Source organism: Wyeomyia smithii, chromosome 3 (assembly GCF_029784165.1).
Source record: "Wyeomyia smithii strain HCP4-BCI-WySm-NY-G18 chromosome 3, ASM2978416v1, whole genome shotgun sequence".
Taxonomy (NCBI): Eukaryota; Metazoa; Arthropoda; class Insecta; order Diptera; family Culicidae; genus Wyeomyia; species Wyeomyia smithii.
In genome coordinates, this window is record NC_073696.1 from 261,052,192 (window position 1) to 261,070,061 (window position 17,870).

Here is a 17,870-nt window from a genome sequence, read left to right on the forward strand (position 1 = left end):
CTGCAGCATGCTCCTTGCGGCCTTCTGGAGAGTTTTTCCCAGGAAAATTTCCGACAAATATCGTGTATCGGTATATTTTTAGAAGCCAAGTAGGCATCTCTGGGGAATAAGTTTGAAAAAAGTGGATTTTCCTATATGAGTTAAAAAATTAGGAGCAAAAATATAGTTCCACCGATCGATCTGAAAATTTACACAGCTGCTCGTTTAGACATGAATTTCAAACCGGCATTAGTCTGTCGTTTTACGTCTGTGGCGTAGGGGTCACACTTGTAGGAAACCTTATGATTAGTATAACCACTACTACTTCAACAGAATTGATTAATATCTCTCCAAACCTGTCGCTCCTCGTCTGGGACGAAGGGATCACTCACAGAAATACTGACCAAAGCTCCACGGTATTCGGTTCCACAGAATGTTCCAAAATAAAACTGTGGCCCACTAAACAGATGCGTGGCACTCTCGATTCGAGAGCGACAGACTCCATAAAAGGCAACAAAAAATATCGAGAGGGCTATAAAGCATGGATAGTAGTTGCTGTGAAATTTTCAAAAAGTGTACTAAGAGGTAAAAAAAAATTTTTCTGGTGTACTAATCAAGTGTTTTAAATTGTAAAATTGTTGATATTTGTGTTTGATTTTGTTGAACAAACTACACTTATTAGTTGAATGATGGGAAACCTTATCAATATTGTACGAAATTAACGGGTGTCCTACATCGATTGCATCACAGAAAAAAACACTGTAGAAAATTACCCGTTGAATATTTTGTTTTGAAAATTTGGGTAGAAGTAGTTTGGAGTTTATTGTTTACATTGTCTTTTTCATCGCTATCCGTTTTTCGAACATTGGGAAAAAAAGGTCGTTGCCCTGAAAGAAACCTCGCGAATTGATTTTGTGCGAGGATCTGAAAAATCGTCAACACTCTCATCGGAACAAAACAACTCGGAATCGTACAGTCAACGTGTCTTGTGGTTAAACGTTTTTCACGATACTCTAAGTATCAAAAGGAAGAAGTAATGCGGTCAAATTGGATGTTCTATTAGCTATCAGGATCACAAGCGTGTTGTGAGTGCGTTCAGGCTTGTGATCGTGGGTTGTCGGTCAGGGATGGGGCCAAAAAATTGAATCTGTTCAAATATTTTGTTCAGAGAGTCAAGAACCGAATGCGAATAAAGTGCAGAAGGCTTCAAATCGTGGCGAACAGCTAAATACGTAAGCAATGCCCCGGTTCCGGAAACTGTACACCCAGATGCTGACGAAGTCTCATTGTCTCATTATGGATAATAAGACTAACGTCATGCGAACTTTCGGCAGCTCCCGGGGCTACCGTTCTCCATCGCCCAGCACAAGTTTGATGTTCCGGAGGAAGTACGGAAGCAGCAACGATCTTCTTATGTGGCAAACGGAGTGTTGAAGGACCCCAAGGAGGTCAAATCTGAGGAAAATGTTGAAATCTTCAAAGTCATCGTGATACGAGTCTATGATACGTCAATATTCTGATTACTTTGAGTTTGAACTAGTATTTTTGAAGAGTTCATTAGGCTTTGAATACTTGGAACTCTGCCAGTTTTTACATTGGCTTAGTTTATTCATCGTATCATCGCACGCTCATTCAAGCGCTTTTGAGTTTACTCTTGTAAAAATTGTTCTTGCATGAGTAAAAATGGGATGAGACTTTGAGTAAAACTAGATTAGAGTGTAATATTTAAATAAATAAAATTTTAGCACAAATTTCAGTGAAAACGAGATGGCTAGTTTGACAAAAATTATCGGCACGGTCATAGAAAATACAAATACGAAAGAGTTGGGAAACGACCAATCGACCGTATCCCGCCTGGTAAAACCGCTCATGGAGATCCAGACAATCCGGTGAGCTGGTAGCGGCAGAAAAGCGCAGACGACTGACCTCGTGGAGGCAAGAAAGGTGAGTGCTCACTCCAAGCGCAATCCGAACCTTCTGATTCAGAGCGTGGATAAGAAGGTCAATAATTTCGTCCGGTTCGTGCAGCAGATAATGAAGGGGCCCGGACTTAATGTCTTCAAGGTTAGGAAGGTGCTTATCCTTTTTTTTTTTCTTCATAAAGGTGCTTAGCCTTACAGAATACGGTGGCGCGCCAGGAAGCTGTATCGCGAGTGATTGGTACTGTCGAAATGCACTGTAATGGACGACGAGACGTACATTGAGCGGACGTCAAGCCTGGAGTTTTTTGTCGGCAAGTTCCACCCGGCTGTTCCGGAAGCAAAAGTTCGGCAAAGTGTCCAAGAAATACTTGGTGCGGCAGGCGATTTTTGAGTGCGTTAAATTCAGCAAGCCTTACATAATGACCATCAACGACCGCCTGATGCCCTTCCCACCGCTCCCACAATGGTGACACTGTATTTTGGCCGGAACTGCAATTGCGCCATGATGTGATGTAGTGGAATGAAACCAATTATGTTGTTTTGTGCTGAAAGAGGCAAATCCGCCAATAGACAAATTCTGGGTAGTTATAAAAGGCAAGCTCGATGAACCAGGAAAGGTTTTCAAAAACAACCAGGATACAAAGAAAGAGGTAATGAAAGTATGTAAGAATGATTAAAACGAACGAAAGAGTCTTCATTCGTGTTATAACACGGTTCAAGTATATTGTCTCGCGATGATTGGATGCTCAAAGATCGTAAAGTATCCATATCGTGCGCAAGTTCCTTTTATTAAAAGACCCTTTCTTTTATAATTAAAGTGCCATTTGTCATCGAAAACTCCTATGTTCTCTCGTTATGGATGCGAAACAAATAACATCTTTAATAAAAGTGGTACATTGTTTGTAAAAAAATGAGTCAAGATCAAGTGTTGCCAGGTATGTTGTAATTGCATTTGAAAAATATATTTTTTTTTCGGCAAATGAGTGCTTGCAGTTTTAACCCTTAAATGCGCAATGTTGTTTTAAAACAACACTACTAAAAACGTTTTAAAATATACGTATTTTAGTATTTTTTAGAAATAAAATTCATTAGAACAACTCTCTAGACTCTAACGAAGAAAACTTAACAGCTGGAAGTACTGTATTTGAATGTTTTGTTTTTATTGTTGGTGTCAAAATCTCGGAAACGAAAAACAACATGGCGAGATTCCCAACTGGTGCTGACTGTCTTTGAAAATGAATTTTAAAGTTACTATTAACAAAAGTAATTGTTTCGAATTTATTCTGCGATAAGGTCACAGTGTTGTTTAAAAATAATATGGTAATATTTGCACATTAAAAAGTAAATCTTTCAATTTTTTTTATGCATATTGGTTAGTTTCAGAGCAGTGAACCTGTTGAAAAAAAATTTTATGTTTTTAGATGATTTTTTAACATCGTGCACATTTAAGGGTTAATTAAAATGAGCAAGACTTGAGTTACAGCATTTTGAAGAAATAAAGTTGAATTCACTCTGATTTGCTTATAATTTTTATTCTTAGTTTGCTTATATCTCTCTTTCGAAGTAAAAATTCTGGATGATGCTATTTGAAGGAAATTAACCGAAGAACTCAGAAAGCTTTAAATTTTTAGCGGAAATGTCGAACTAAATTGCTATTTTTGAGGGGGACGGGACACGAGGCATATGGACGCTAGGCATATGGATGTTAGGCATAGTATGCTAGGCATACAGACGCGAGGCATAATGGATGTGAGGCATAATGGATACGAGGCATACTGCCGCAAGGCATAACGGACGCGAGGCCGAATGGACGCAAGGCCAAATGAACGCGAGGCCGAATGCGATGATGTACGATCGCATGAGATCCAATTATGTAGTTCAGGTGTAAATATATTCCTAAAGAGTTTAAGTAGGGTATAAAATTTTTCTTGAAATCATGCGGCGAAGACGCATAAACGAGGGCAAGTAAACGAGGCGGCACTAAGCCGCCGTGGTTTCCGCTGTCCAAGCCGGCCGCCGACCCGCCGTCGGCAGCGGCGGCCTCTCACACCCAAACGACTGATCTACTGGTTTGCTAGGTCTACTCAAACAGAATTTCCTTCCCTTAGTTAAGTCCGAACGAGCGGTAGTGAGTAAGGACAGCATTCGCTCGAACAGCGAGTCGGCTGAAGGCCGCGAGTGTATTGCTTTCCAAATGACACTTTGGAGCGAAATACATGTTATTGAAAGAAGGCTGTGATGAAGACGATAATACTGTATTCCGGCTCACTTCCCCTTAGCCTTGTGTCCATTCGGCCTTGTATCCACTCGGCCTCGCGTCCACTCGGCCTCGCGTCCATTCGGCCTCGAGTCCATTCGGCCTCGCGTCCATATGCCTCGTGTCCGTATGCCTGCCGTCCATTATGCCTAGCGTACTACGCCTCGCGTCTGTATGCTTGACGGGGTGTCATCATTTTTAATAACGGCTTTTACCCGTAACATTCAAGTTCATTAAGCAGACAATGAGTGCAGTAGAGAAACCGAAAAATAAACGAACTGGAAATATGATACAGATTTGGAAAAATATACCGCATCCCGACGGGACTTCAACCTGCAATCTCCCTGTCTCCAGCATGGTGTTTTGACCAATTAAATACGGGGGACGGGGGACGGTGGTACTGTTCCACAATCTGTATGCGTATCACATTCTACTGCACTGATGTGCAAGCGTGATTTATACGACTGAACAGCAGTGTGTGTAGTTAGGGATGAGCAATAGAATAAGTCGGCAGTGGAATGTTATATGCATATAGATTGTGGAACAGTACCACAACCCCCGTAGTTTAATTGGTCAAAACACCATGCCGGAGACAAGGAGATGGCGGGTTCAAGTCCCGTCGGGATGCGGTATATTTTTTCCAAATCTGTATCATATTTCCAGTTCGCTTGTTTTTCGCTTTCCCTACTGCACACACTGTCTGTTTAATGAAGTTGAATGTTGCCAGTTGGTTGGATATTATTAATCCTTGGCCTCAAAATGCATCATCCAGAATGTCCAAAAACCTTAACAGAGATATTAGCAAAATGAGATTAGAGATTATAAGCAAATCACATTAAATTCGACTGAATTTTTTTAAAATGTTGTAACTCTAAATTTATGAAAAATGAGTTTTGAGAATATTGTACCATACATCAATGACTATCATGTAGTAAAACGGGATTAGAAAAACAATGGTTTGGCGCGTTCACATTACTAACTTTCAGTACAGGTTGTGTTGCAGTAGGAGAGGACAAGGAGGAGAGAACAACGTAAAAGATTAGGTGTTTTCTTGCTATATGTAGCAATACCGCTCACCGTGCAAAGTGCATGCTGTTTAAAAAAAATCTGTTGTGTAGTTCTGCCAAAGTCTAATTGAGTCTGATTGAGAACAAAATTCGTATGGTTGTTTTCCGTTTGACATAAAAAGTACGGTGCCAATGAAAGTCGAGTTTTCGAATTTCGAGTTTCGTTCGCCTTCTCGAAAAAAGTCCCCATGGAAATATCAGCTCAACCGTGTAGCAGCCTCCTCAGTTCCCAGCAGGCTTCTGAATACTCCTCTTCGTTGGAATGTGTAGATTTAAAATATTGCTCTTGATACCAGTAGGCAGTAAACACGTGTTGCATATGCATGCAACTCATAGTTTTGCTTGATTTGATACAGCTCTTAATAAAAAACTAATCAAAGGTAGCCATTTTCACAACCACGATCTTTTATTAACGCAATGCAAAAAAGAGCACTGTGATTCATGGTGCACAGAAAAAACGATAACTTACACATCTCCGATTGAGTGAGCACAGATTTTAGCTGCTCAGTTCTCGACGGAGTAAAAATTTAAAATCTAATTGTGATTCCGAACGAATCCCTTATAGAATGAAATTGCTCTCGGGTGTTGCAGGATCTCGTTTGCTTCGCCTAAATAATGTAGCTGGCATAGCTTGGCTACTAGTAAAGATTGATATTATAGCGTTTCGTGTTGACGGTGTTAAAAGAGATTTTGAAGGCTGTTCGCATCTACGCGAACATACATATGTAGTTATCAAAATGTGCGTGATGAGCAAAAATATTTCCTTCTTTCTTGTACGCTTGGCAAAACTAAACAAATATGTATCAGAAACGCCGTCAACGCGAAATTACAAAACCAGATTACATTGCATCTTGGTTAGCACAGTAGCTGGCAGAGCAAAAAGTGACACCACACACTTGTGAGCAGACTGGATAGGCTCTGCCTATCGGCACAAATTGTTATCGGATGTTACTCTGAACGATTCTTCCTACCTCCGTTCAAAAAGAGCATATATATATATAATAGCGAACTTAGTATTAATACTGCGAAACAGCACAGTAGGACATTGAGCACCAAACAGTTTTCTCCAACGAACGATTGCGGTATTTTCATCAGCTGACTTGATCGCTCTGGCATATTATTTTATCAGGCGAAAATGATAAAAGAGTTGGTGTATTCGAAAGCCTGGTTCCCAGTACCAGGTATAGTCTCAAAATTCCATTTCCACAGACAGACAGACATTCGAAGCAGCCCAGAAGGCGTAATCGTAATCTGCGTAATCTGAAAAAGTATTGTTCCTCCATATTCCTTCGCCAATGTAGAACAGTTTTGTAATATGCTAGTCAACACTCTAATTTAATTGCTAAGCGGTAAAATTGATAAAAAGTTTCAATGACAAATTTACGCGAACAATAAACTAATTACATGCGAGCATTTCTAGCACAGACGACGTGAATGGACACCATCCGTTCCCTGTGATATTCTCTGTATCAATATCGAAATAAAAATTGACAGAGCCTCTCCGTCCCAATAGGTCAGTTTATTTTTGCTTTCATGAGCTTAGACTAATATGATGTCTCGAAGGTAAAAGTTTTCCGAAAAGTTTGAAACAATCCTCATTTTTGAACAATTTCTAAACCTGCTTTCAGAACCTAATAAACCTTGAACCTTGAAAGAAAACATGCCGGTAAAAGCAACAGTACCAGTGAAGTAATGAACCGCAAGTCTCTCGTCGTCTATGATTGCAGCGGTACCCTTCTATTCGTACTATTCGTATTGCAGTGGTACACTTTTGTTTGTACATTTCTATTCGTGTGCAATCGAGGAAAAACTGCAATGCTGCTGCTGATGGTGTATACACATTTATAGAAGAGTAAGAGCCGGCGAATGCTTGTGAATTTTTGAATTTTTTCTTCAGAATCTCTTTTTACATTGCAAAATTGTTAGATGATATATGATTATTCTAAGCTTTACCATAATAAATGTATATTAGCTGTCTTCGTAATACAACGAATGTAGTTGTAGGCAAATAAAAAAAATTGAAATTAAACATTAAACAAATTAAACATTAAACAAAAATGGAATTATTGATTGCTACGATTTTTTGCTGAAACTTGTTAATAATTTTGTTTAACATATCTTCTTATGTTTGCCAATTAATTAATCTTTGTAAGGGCTTCAATATTATTTTGAAAGCATAATATCGCCGAATATAAACGATGTTCTTTCGAGTGTTGTTGAATGTATTTCAAAAATTGATTTCCAGTGGAGGCTGAAAATAAAAATACGTACAGTCGCTGAGCAAACACATTGATTCTGTCTGCAGACTCTGTATATTTTGTAACAAAAAATCTCCAAATTACAGTGTTTAGTCCCACGTCACCATTTCATACAACCCTGGGGCTGTATACCTTGTAGTATCATGGGCCGTTGATGGCCCCTAACGAATTTTATGATGGCAAATGTCTTACAAATACATGAATCATCAAAATCTGATGTTGTCTCTAAGAAAAAGTAAAAAAAGTGATACTTTGACTGCTTTGAGGCTCTACAGTCCGAAGTCACATCGAGCTGATATTTTGCATGAGGAGTTTTTTTTCTAGAAGACGAAGCTTTTGAACTACTACTGGCTAATCGAAATTCGAAGGTAAAATTTTCCCCAAACATTTCATTGGCACCGTAATAAATAGTAATGCAGAACCTTAATATTGAAAGAAAAAAAAAAACAGATAGAAGGGTATTGTTAAGTTTATTTCTGAACATTTTGTATTTGTAGCCATAATTAAAAAAAACTTAAGGATTTTGGCGAAAAAGGGCAATTTTATTGAAGAAAGCGGTCCATTTTTTATTTTGCCATATATGAACAAATTTCCTAAGTTTGAACCAGATCTGAGAATGTCATTGACACGTTTGTGCTTATTTTGCACACTTGAGATGTACGCTTGAATGTGCGCGGTACAAATATATAATGTGTGTCATAATAATGTACATCTGTTGTGTCATGACTTAAGACTTTGGATGACACAACATGTTATAATGAATTAGTTATAGTATTAGAGATTGTAGCAAAAAAGGTTTAAATTTTTCACGAATTTATCAGATGGTTTTAAGGCTCTACATAAACTTCATTGTCAGATTCTAGTGATAACAATTTGGTTATAACATGGTTTCTCTCCCACAAACGCCCCGGTGTAAGTCATCTGATCCAGAAAACTTACCACTCATTAAGTGGGGGCGAGATGTAGCAGCCCTTAAATCTTTTCATACATTCGTAACCCGAGATTTGTTTTGGTTTCCTAAGAAACCCAACCTTTTTGCAATTGATTTCAATGTATTCCTGTTTGTGTTTATATTTACAATATAAGTGTTTTGCTCAATAGCGCATTTCATATTTGGTTACCTGATTTTGATTTTAAAGTGGATTTTGTAATGTTAATCTACCTACTTAACTTACTATACCACTATATACAGCCTTAAATCTATAGCTCACGGATAGCCGCGTATTCGGAAACGGAGCACTTTCCACCATCTTTGACACAATGGCGGTAGAGTTTGACTTCCATTGTTTCCCGGATTGTACTTCAGGCCATCACCAGGCCTTTTCAATGTCCAAGAGCGGCATTACTGTCGTCTCGGACATCGACTTGTTCTGCTGGATAATGTTGGTAACTTGATTATGTCGATGAATGGTGGACCTGCCCATCCGGAATTCAAACTTTCTTACTTCTTAGATTTCTTACTCTTACACCTTTTGAGTTTATAATACTACGAATATTTCAATTTATTTCACTAAAAACGATCAAAATTAAGATTGAGGTAAAATGCACTATGAAGAAGCGCTGCAGAATATTGCTTGACAACTTATGGTTTGCTCCATTGAGTATTCCAGAAAAGGCTTCGTCATAATCATACATTATTTAGATCATCATACACGCTCAATGTCACTAAAAAATTATTAGAAGCGCTGCAAATTGCGCAAATGCTTAATTTGTGCGTTTTGTACAGTTCTCCCTACTTTCATTTGGTTCGCTTCGTTAGTTTCCGTCACAGTAGGCTTTCGTTTGTAAATGTAGAACGACCGTCGGCTTTCGCATAAAGAACAGATGGTAAAATGACCTTCGCGCATCGAAGAGATGCAAACTGTCATTCGTTTGACGATGTTATTTTGTTTTTTTTTTCTTTCTAGTCAACTATATTTCTCTTAATAAATATCATTACAATTATTCATTCAAGTATTTTCCAAAATCTTCTCACACAACGTACGTAATTTACATTTTTAGAAAAAAATGTCAACATATGTTTACTTCGGGATGGCCAGTACTCGTATGACATATTTGTTCAAGAATCTATTTGAAACGAGAACTAAGTAAGGGTTTTTCAGAGTTGTACTACGATTGAATGTTCTCCCGATCAGTCATGAATTTTAGGATTATAACAAATCATAATATTTTGTTACGAACTTTTTGTATCAACTTGTGTTCTATACTTGGTTTCGTTATTAGTTAAAATAAGCGAAATTTCTATCAAAATTACTTACTGATTATCACAAATTATAGCTAGTTTCGCAAGGTTTTTGGCAGAAAAAGATCAGAATTAGTTTGAATGTTTTGTCATTTAAATAACAAATTCTGTTTTAAATATGCTTTAAAAACCCGCACTTTCGAACATTCAAGTGCATGATAACAGAATTTGATATAATTCAGTACTTTTTATCATTCTGGCATATCAAGTATATTACAGGCTTTTTAAATTTTGTCCAACTTTTGTTTGGAGAGTAACCACTGTGCGCGCTGTACTGATATGGAGAGTGCCATTTATATGAACGATGAAATAATACCGGGGAAGCGACTGAGAAATGATTCACACGAAATTCAATTTCGTTCGCAACATTGTTTGTTCCTCATGTAAATTTACACGGAAGAGAGTAGGGATAAACAAGGAAAAAATGAGATAGGTAGGTTTTGCATTAAATATTGCATTTTCAGTGATCGACATCGGAAGGAAAAGTTACATCCAGTTCCGGTCCAGTCCATCTTTTTTAGAGATGAAACCTTTAACCAGTGTTACTAAAAATTTCAATAAAAAATAACACTAGCCACAAATTGGGATATTTTCTTCAGAAACCCGACTTTTTCCAGTTGAATCATTGATTAAAGGTTTTCCCCCATCCTATGTCGATCACAGCGCAGTAAAATTAAAAAAAAAAAAAAAGAAAATGATTTGAACTTGGATGGTCATCTGGTCTCTTATTCCTACGTAATAAAAGAAGCAAATCCAGTGAAAACGACTTCATATAACGCGAACAGCAAACAGAAATTGTTGGAACAATCGAATTGTTTACACCCACAGTTCGCCACCCAAGATGTTAACTCTATTATACCTAAATGGGGGTCACTCATTTCTGAAGTGCAAACCACGCGAGGTCTCAAGCAGACAGCGCTAGAAAGATCTAGTGACAGACCGCGCACAAACAGCTTCGAATCAGCTGGGAATAAAAGTTTTCCCATCATCAACTTGTCGTCCGCGTGCTCTCGTCACGACGCCGCTTTTCTATCTCTAGAGGAAATTGAGACGACCTTTGTTACCAACCAGATGCCGGGATTTGCCTTTTCGCCACGATAGACACAAACACCCAGACGATGGATGCCTCTCTCTATCCGGTATCGTGACGCCACTCGTGAAGCAAGTGACGCCGACGGCGAGACAAAACGACAAAACGGGCTACGGGAAATCGTATGGGAAAACTTTTCTCCTTAATAGCTCTAAAACAGATTGATTGATGAGCTTCGGAGGTGGCCACAGCTGCGGGGGAGAGGAGGGTTCGAGGGTTCGCCCCTGAGCAAGTCGTTCATTTTTGCTTTTTTCTATGCAGGACAATATGAGAGCAGCAAATTGAGTTTACAAGGACATAAAACTATGCATGGTAACCTCGTTTCCACTTTTCCGTATACGAAGTAAAAATGTTTACTACAGCGCACTTCGTATGTGCTGAATCAGCGGGTGTTTGGTTACAGCTTCGAATAAGGAAGCGTTCGGAAGCTATAAATTAAATTTTTCGAAGGATGCAACTTTTTGCCGTACAAAGAATAAAACATTTTTCAAGCGTGCAGAAGTGACCCAATCACATTAAAATGCATGACAAAAATATCCCTACAGCTTTTCCACTGTATTTGTTCGCTCTCATGTGAACAAAAAAAAAAAAACAAAACAAACATAATCCAATAACCTTAAACGATATTCAATTCGTTACATCAATCAACCTCAAAATAAGGTAAGTAATTAAACTGATCAACAACCGCATCGAAACCCGTTGCCCAAATCAATTTCATACAATTCGTTTGCGGCCTGCAGATGCCACCGAGTGGCCATGGGGAATGATTTCCTCCGCAAATTAACTGCTTTGCTGGTGTTTGTTTGATTAAAATGCAGCTTGTCGTTCGTCCGTTCGTCCATCCGTTCCACCTTGGAGGCGGAATGCGATATCGAAACGAGAGGGATAGAGATTCGACCTACCTGAGCATGCCTGCGGTGGCAGCGGGAAAATCAGAGTGGTGGAACTTTTCCGCCGGGCCACAGCACATCCGAGAGACTGGGGCTTAAAGCTGCGCAGCTGCTGCATAAAATCCGAACACTCCATCAGGGCGACGTCCGCGAAGTGAAGATCGCACAAGATTTGATTCTGGTGGCACAAAACAGAAGCGGTGATTATTATTTTGATCATTTGTTTTATTGCGAGAAGTGGAATTTTTCATTGTCAAATGCAACCTACGAAAATGATGACAACTGAACTGAATGAAAAATGACAATTATTTTAAAGTTATAAATGGAAGATAATCGCGATAAAAAGCACTTTTGGGAAAGGTAAACAAACATTGATAATTTAAAAGCATGGAAATATTGAAACTACATCCAGTGATACAAAAATCATTTTATTTCTCAGGCCAAAATTTTGGGTAATTGTTATTAGGCCGAAAAAAATTACCACGTCTCATTTTTTTTCTGGAGTTGACCAAAAATAGGTCGCGCACTTAGTTCCCTAGAACAATTGGGAGGGGCATCCTCTACCGATAATCAATTAGGCAAATTGTGTTTCTTTCTTCTCACAGCACCAGCGTCAATCAGTCAAGGCGTCCCTCAACGAACGGCCGTTTGTAGCAGTTTAAAGTAAGAAAATTAATCGACGCTTAAACACCAGATGCTGACCATGCTTGTTTACATAACATCTCGGGGTGCCTCTACCAAAGCCAAGAGCCCAGTTGGCACACAGTACCTGCACTCCTTATAAGAAACAGACGTTGTTATAAAGCTGAAACTTTACACAAACAAATCACACAACAAATATTTTCAAGCTCAGAAACTCAAAATGAATTATTTAACCGCAGGTGAGCAAGAATACAAACATACTCTTGCAATTGTTTGTCACCGAAAATATTTTCCAGTTTAGTACTGATACTTTTGGCAGTCGTCGGATTTTCCAGACAGGACATTAATTACTGCAGCCCGCAGCTGTGCCCGAACGGCATCACCCACGTTGCCTGCAATGGTTCATCCCTGTTGGCATCCTCCTGTGGCGCCGGGTCGGAGGAAATTATAATGGATGAGGCGAAGATAAAGTTAATCGTTCGCTTGCACAATGAACTTCGTAGCAAAGTCGCCACCGGAAAGCAAATCTATGCTCCGGGCAAAACCTATCCGCAGGCCTCCCGAATGGCCACCCTGGTGAATATTGGAGTGAAGTTGAGGTTAGCACTGTTACTCAGAAAAATAATGTTTTACTTCAGCAATGGTCTCCAGAGCTGGCTACGGTTGCTGCTTCCAACGCCAGACGATGTGTTTACGGTCATGACCAATGTCACAACACTGAGGAATTTAAATACGCTGGACAAAATATAGCCCAACTGTCGTTCCAAGGAATGACCATGTCCGATTCAGATCTAATCGATGGATTTATTTACGCTTGGTTCTCGGAATACATTCATGCAAATCCTAACATTATAGCGCGTTTTCCGAAGCACTATTCAGGGTAGGTTGTGAATTTGGATTTTTTTTTTTAAATCATTCTAATCCCAAATTTTTAGTCCCATGATTGGCCACTTCACACAAATGATTTCCGATCGTGCTACACGGATCGGATGTGCGGTGGTTAGTTACAATTCAGGTGCTTGGATCAGGAAGTATTTTGTTTGCAACTATTCTCTGGCCAATATAATCGATCAGGGGGTTTATGAAAAGGGTATGGCGTGCTCGCGGTGTCGCACAGGATGCAACCCGAAATATCCCGGATTGTGCAACGTACATGAACCGATTTCGTCGCATCCATGAAAAAAATCGTAATGAATTTATCTTCTTTGGCAAAAAGGTAGAAGATACTTTTTTTTTTCTTCATCTATAATTTATTTGACACGGCACAAATACAATTTAATGTTTAACGGCGCCAGTTATATCTGGTAGCTTACTTTCTAAAGTATCTTAATAACTAAAAGCAAATTTTTTATCCTCGCTGCCGACTACGAGCTGAAACTAAATCTAACTTAAAGCTAGAATGTTTTGCATTAAAGGCACTGATTTGTTGTTTGATGGTTTTCCATCGCCATAGGTAAGCAGCATATTGAATATGTTCCGCTGCTGGGCCAAGATATTACGGACTGGCATATTGGGTTGTCGCCCTCGGGACCTGAGAGTATCGTGCGGGTCTAGTTGCTGTTTCCGGATCCGGGGTCTTAACGTGTTCTTGTCGTTTGGTTGGATGTAGGCGGAAAGGAATAGGATTAAACTGGGGCGTGGATGGATTTCAGGAAAACGTATATAAGGGACATGTAGGATAGGTCACGGCTCGCCAAGACATCACGAACAGGAACAGCCGGCTGCCTACTTTCGGCCTGCAGGGAAGCTATTAATTTAGACCTGGCGTCACGGTGTACAGGGCATGACCAAACCACATGCTCTATGTCGTGATAACCCTCACCACAGGCACAGATACCACTCTCCCCGAGCCCAACACGACGGAGATGCGCGTCAAATCTATAGTGATTGGACATAAGCCGGGACATCACGCAAATGAAATCCCGACCTACATCCAACCCCTTGAACCACGGGTTCGTCGATACTTTGGGGATTATGGAAGTAACCACCTTCCCAATCCCCCTCTGGTCAAGGCATTTTGCCAACTAATGATCGTATTCTGACGTACAAATGCAAAAAAATCATTAAAAGCAATTGGTCTTTCATAAATTTCACCGTTTGTAGCGCCCACCTTAGCCAAAGAGTCCGCTTTCTCATTGCCCGGTATCGAGCAGTGAGAAGGGACCCACACTAAGGTAATCTGAAAAGATTTTTCGGATAAAGCACTCAGATGTTCCCGTATTTTCCCCAGGAAATACGGAGAGTGCTTAACATCTTTCATCGATCGGAGAGCCTCAATGGAACTGAGACTGTCCGTAAAGATGAAATAATGGTTCGTGGGCATTTTTTCGATAATCCCTAGGGTGTACTGAATTGCAGCCAATTCTGCGACGTAAACAGAAGCAGGATTATCGAGCTTATGGGAGACGGTTAAATTGTTATTGAAAATACCGAAGTCAGAGGACCCATCAAGAAGTGATCCGTCAGTGTAGAACATATTGTTGCAGTTGATGTTTCGATATTTATTGGAAAAAATTTTGGGGATCTGCTGCACGCGTAAATGATCCGGGATTCCACGAGTTTCTTTTATCATGGATGTATCGAAAATCACAGTAGAATCAGAAGTATTTGATAAGTCGACACGATTTGGAATATTCGAAGAAGAGTTAATATTTTGGGACATGTGATGAAAATACAATGTCATAAAATGGGTTTGAGAATTAAGTTCGATTAACCTTTCAAAATTTTCAATCACGGGACGGTTCAAGACCTCACATTTGATTAGAATACGAGAAGACAGGCTCCAGAAGCGGTTTTTCAATGGTAGTACTCCAGCTAAGACCTCCAAACTCATCGTATGGGTCGACTGCATGCAACCTAAGGCGATACGCAAACAACGATATTGTATTCGCTCCAGTTTGATCAGATGTGTGTTTGCTGCGGAGCGGAAGCAGAAACACCCGTATTCGATAACAGACAATATCGTTGTTTGGTAAAGCCTTATAAGGTCTCCTGGATGGGCTCCCCACCATTGTCCGGTTATTGTACGAAGGAAATTCACTCTTTGTTGACATTTTTTCATCAGATACCTCACGTGACAACCCAGGTGCCTTTAGAGTCGAACCAGATACCAAGATATTTGTGTACCAAAACCTGAGAAATCGTTTTACCCATTAATTGTGTTTGAAGCTGAGTAGGTTAATTCTTCCTAGAAAAAACTACTATCTCAGTCTTCTCCGGAGAGAACGATACCTAGCTGTAAAGCCCAAGCAGGCAAATTGTCCAAGGTATCTTGCAATGGTCCTTGCAAATCGGCAGCTTTGGCTCCTGTAACAGAGATTACACTGTCGTCTGCAAGTTGTCTTATCGTGCATGAATTTGCCAGACATTCGTAGATGTCATTTACATAAAAGTTGTAAAGAAGGGGGCTTAAACACGAGCCCTGGGGAAGACCCATGTAGCTAATGCGAAAAGTTGCCAAATCGCCGTGCGTAAAATGCATGTGCTTTTCGGACAACAAATTGTGCAAAAAATTGTTTAAAATTGGAGAAAATCCTTGTCGGTGAAGTTTGCCCAAAGGAATGTCAATAGAAACGGAATCAAAAGCCCCCTTAATGTCCAAGAACGCAGACGCCATTTGTTCTTTGCGAGCATACGCCAGCTGAATATCTGTTGAAAGCAGCGCAAGACAATCATTCGTCCCTTTGGCACGGCGGAAGCCAAATTGAGTATCTGATAGTTGACCATTTGATTCGACCCAATGGTCTAAACGACGGAGTATAATTTTTTTTTATCAATTTCCGGATACAGGATAGCATTGCAATCGGCCTATAAGAGTTGTGATCAGAAGTTGGCTTCCCTGGTTTTTGGATGGTGATCACCTTCACTTGCCTCCAATCCTGCGGTACAATGTTTTGCTCCAGGAACTTATTGAACAAGTTCAACAAGCGCCTCTTGGCATTGCCGGGTAGATTCTTCAACAAGTTGAATTTGATTCTATCTAACCCAGGCGCGTTATTGTTACAGGACAGGAGGGCAACTGAAAATTCTGCCATCGTAAAAGGTGATTCTATCGCGTCGTGGCCCGGAGACGCATCGCGAACAATGTTTTGCTCAGGAACAGAGTCCGGACATACTTTCCTGGCAAAATCAAATATCCACCTACTTGAAGACTCCTCGCTTTCGTTGACCGTTACCGGATTCCGCATTCTTCGGGCTGTGTTCCAAAGAGTGCTCATCGATGTCTCCCTCGACGTCTCGTTCACGAACCGACGCCAATATCCGCGTTTCTTTGCTTTAGCCAAGCTTTTAAGCTTGGTATCAAGCTCCGAATACCGTAAATAGTCGCCAGGTATACCTCCCTTCTGGTAGGCCAAAAACGCGTCGGATCTTTGCGTGTAGACATCGGAGCACTCTTGGTCCCACCACGGAGTGGGAGGCCGTTCTTTAATCGTTACGCCGGGATATTTCTTCGTTTGAGCTTGCAACGCGGCGTCGAGAATCAAGCCCGCGAGGAGGTTGTATTCTTCAAGTGGTGGATGATGTTGAATCGAATCGACCGCTTTTGAAACCATTTCCTCGTATAACTTCCAATCGACATTCCGTGTGAGGTCATACGGAATGTCAACTGGTCACATGCGAGTTGACCCGTTTGTAATTGAAATAAGAATAGGCAAATGGTCGCTACCGTGAGGATCGAGGATTACCTTCCATGTGCAATCCAACCGTAGCGACGTCGAACATAAGGATAGATCCAAAGCGCTTGGGCGCGCTGGAGGTTTCGGGATACGTGTCATTTCGCCGTTGTTTAAAATAGTCATGTCGAAGTCATCGCAAAGGTTAGAGATTAAAGAGGAGCGGTTATCATTGTAAGGGGAACCCCAAGCCACGCCATGAGAGTTGAAGTCTCCCAAAATCAAACGTGGCGAGGGAAGAAGTTCTATTAAATCAAAGAGCAACCGTTGTCCAATCTGTGCTCTGGGAGGAATATATATTGAGGCAATACAAAGCTCTTTACCTTGTATTGTCATTTGACATGCGACAACTTCGATGCCTGGAATCGAGGGGAGGTAAATACGATAGAAAGAATAGCACTTTTTAATCCCTAAAAGTACTCCTCCATATGGGGTGTCTCGATCAAGGCGAATAATATTAAAATCATGGAAGTTGAGATCAATATTTGAAGTAAGCCAAGTTTCACAAAGGGAAAATGCATCGCATTTGTTTTTATTTATCAAAACTTTAAACGAATCAATTTTTGGTAAAATACTTCTACGATTCCACTGTAAGACAGAGATAGAATCCTTCATATACGCAGTTGAATTAGGCATCGAAGGATACAATCGCTGCAAGGAGGGGCCATTGGGCAGTCAACTGCTTCAAAAATGATCTAACTGTTGGGAGAAATGCTGTAAGAAAAATTTTAATTGGATCGGGTACATTGAAAGTTTCAAAAATCCAGTCCACAATGTCAGAAAATTTCACTAATCCAGAGTTTGTTTCATCAACTGGATGTGCAAAAGGAACAACTGGGGTTTTAGATGT

General features: G+C 40.1%; 2 protein-coding genes across 13 annotated transcripts in view; one reads left to right on the forward strand and one right to left on the reverse strand.

The window, feature by feature from the left end:
* The window catches only part of LOC129732875 (uncharacterized), a 446,464-nt gene that overhangs the window by 111,597 nt on the left and 316,997 nt on the right, over nt 1-17,870 (reverse strand). For all 11 annotated transcript variants that reach the window (XM_055694247.1, XM_055694245.1, XM_055694248.1 and 8 more), the window contains one exon: nt 11,718-11,883. In XM_055694247.1, coding sequence (XP_055550222.1) covers nt 11,718-11,883 — 166 coding nt within the window. The remainder of the gene's footprint in view (nt 1-11,717; nt 11,884-17,870) is intronic.
* Nucleotides 12,464-13,713, forward strand: LOC129732877 (antigen 5 like allergen Cul n 1-like). 2 transcript variants are annotated; one of them, XM_055694249.1, is made up of 4 exons: nt 12,464-12,586; nt 12,649-12,923; nt 12,986-13,227; nt 13,283-13,713. In XM_055694249.1, the coding sequence occupies exons 1-4, from the start codon at nt 12,568-12,570 to the stop codon at nt 13,524-13,526; spliced, it is 780 nt and encodes a 259-aa protein (XP_055550224.1). In that variant the 5' UTR covers nt 12,464-12,567; the 3' UTR covers nt 13,527-13,713. The 2 variants fall into 2 exon arrangements, with proteins under 2 accessions (XP_055550224.1, XP_055550225.1); XM_055694250.1 differs by having other exon boundaries at nt 12,480-12,586; nt 12,667-12,923.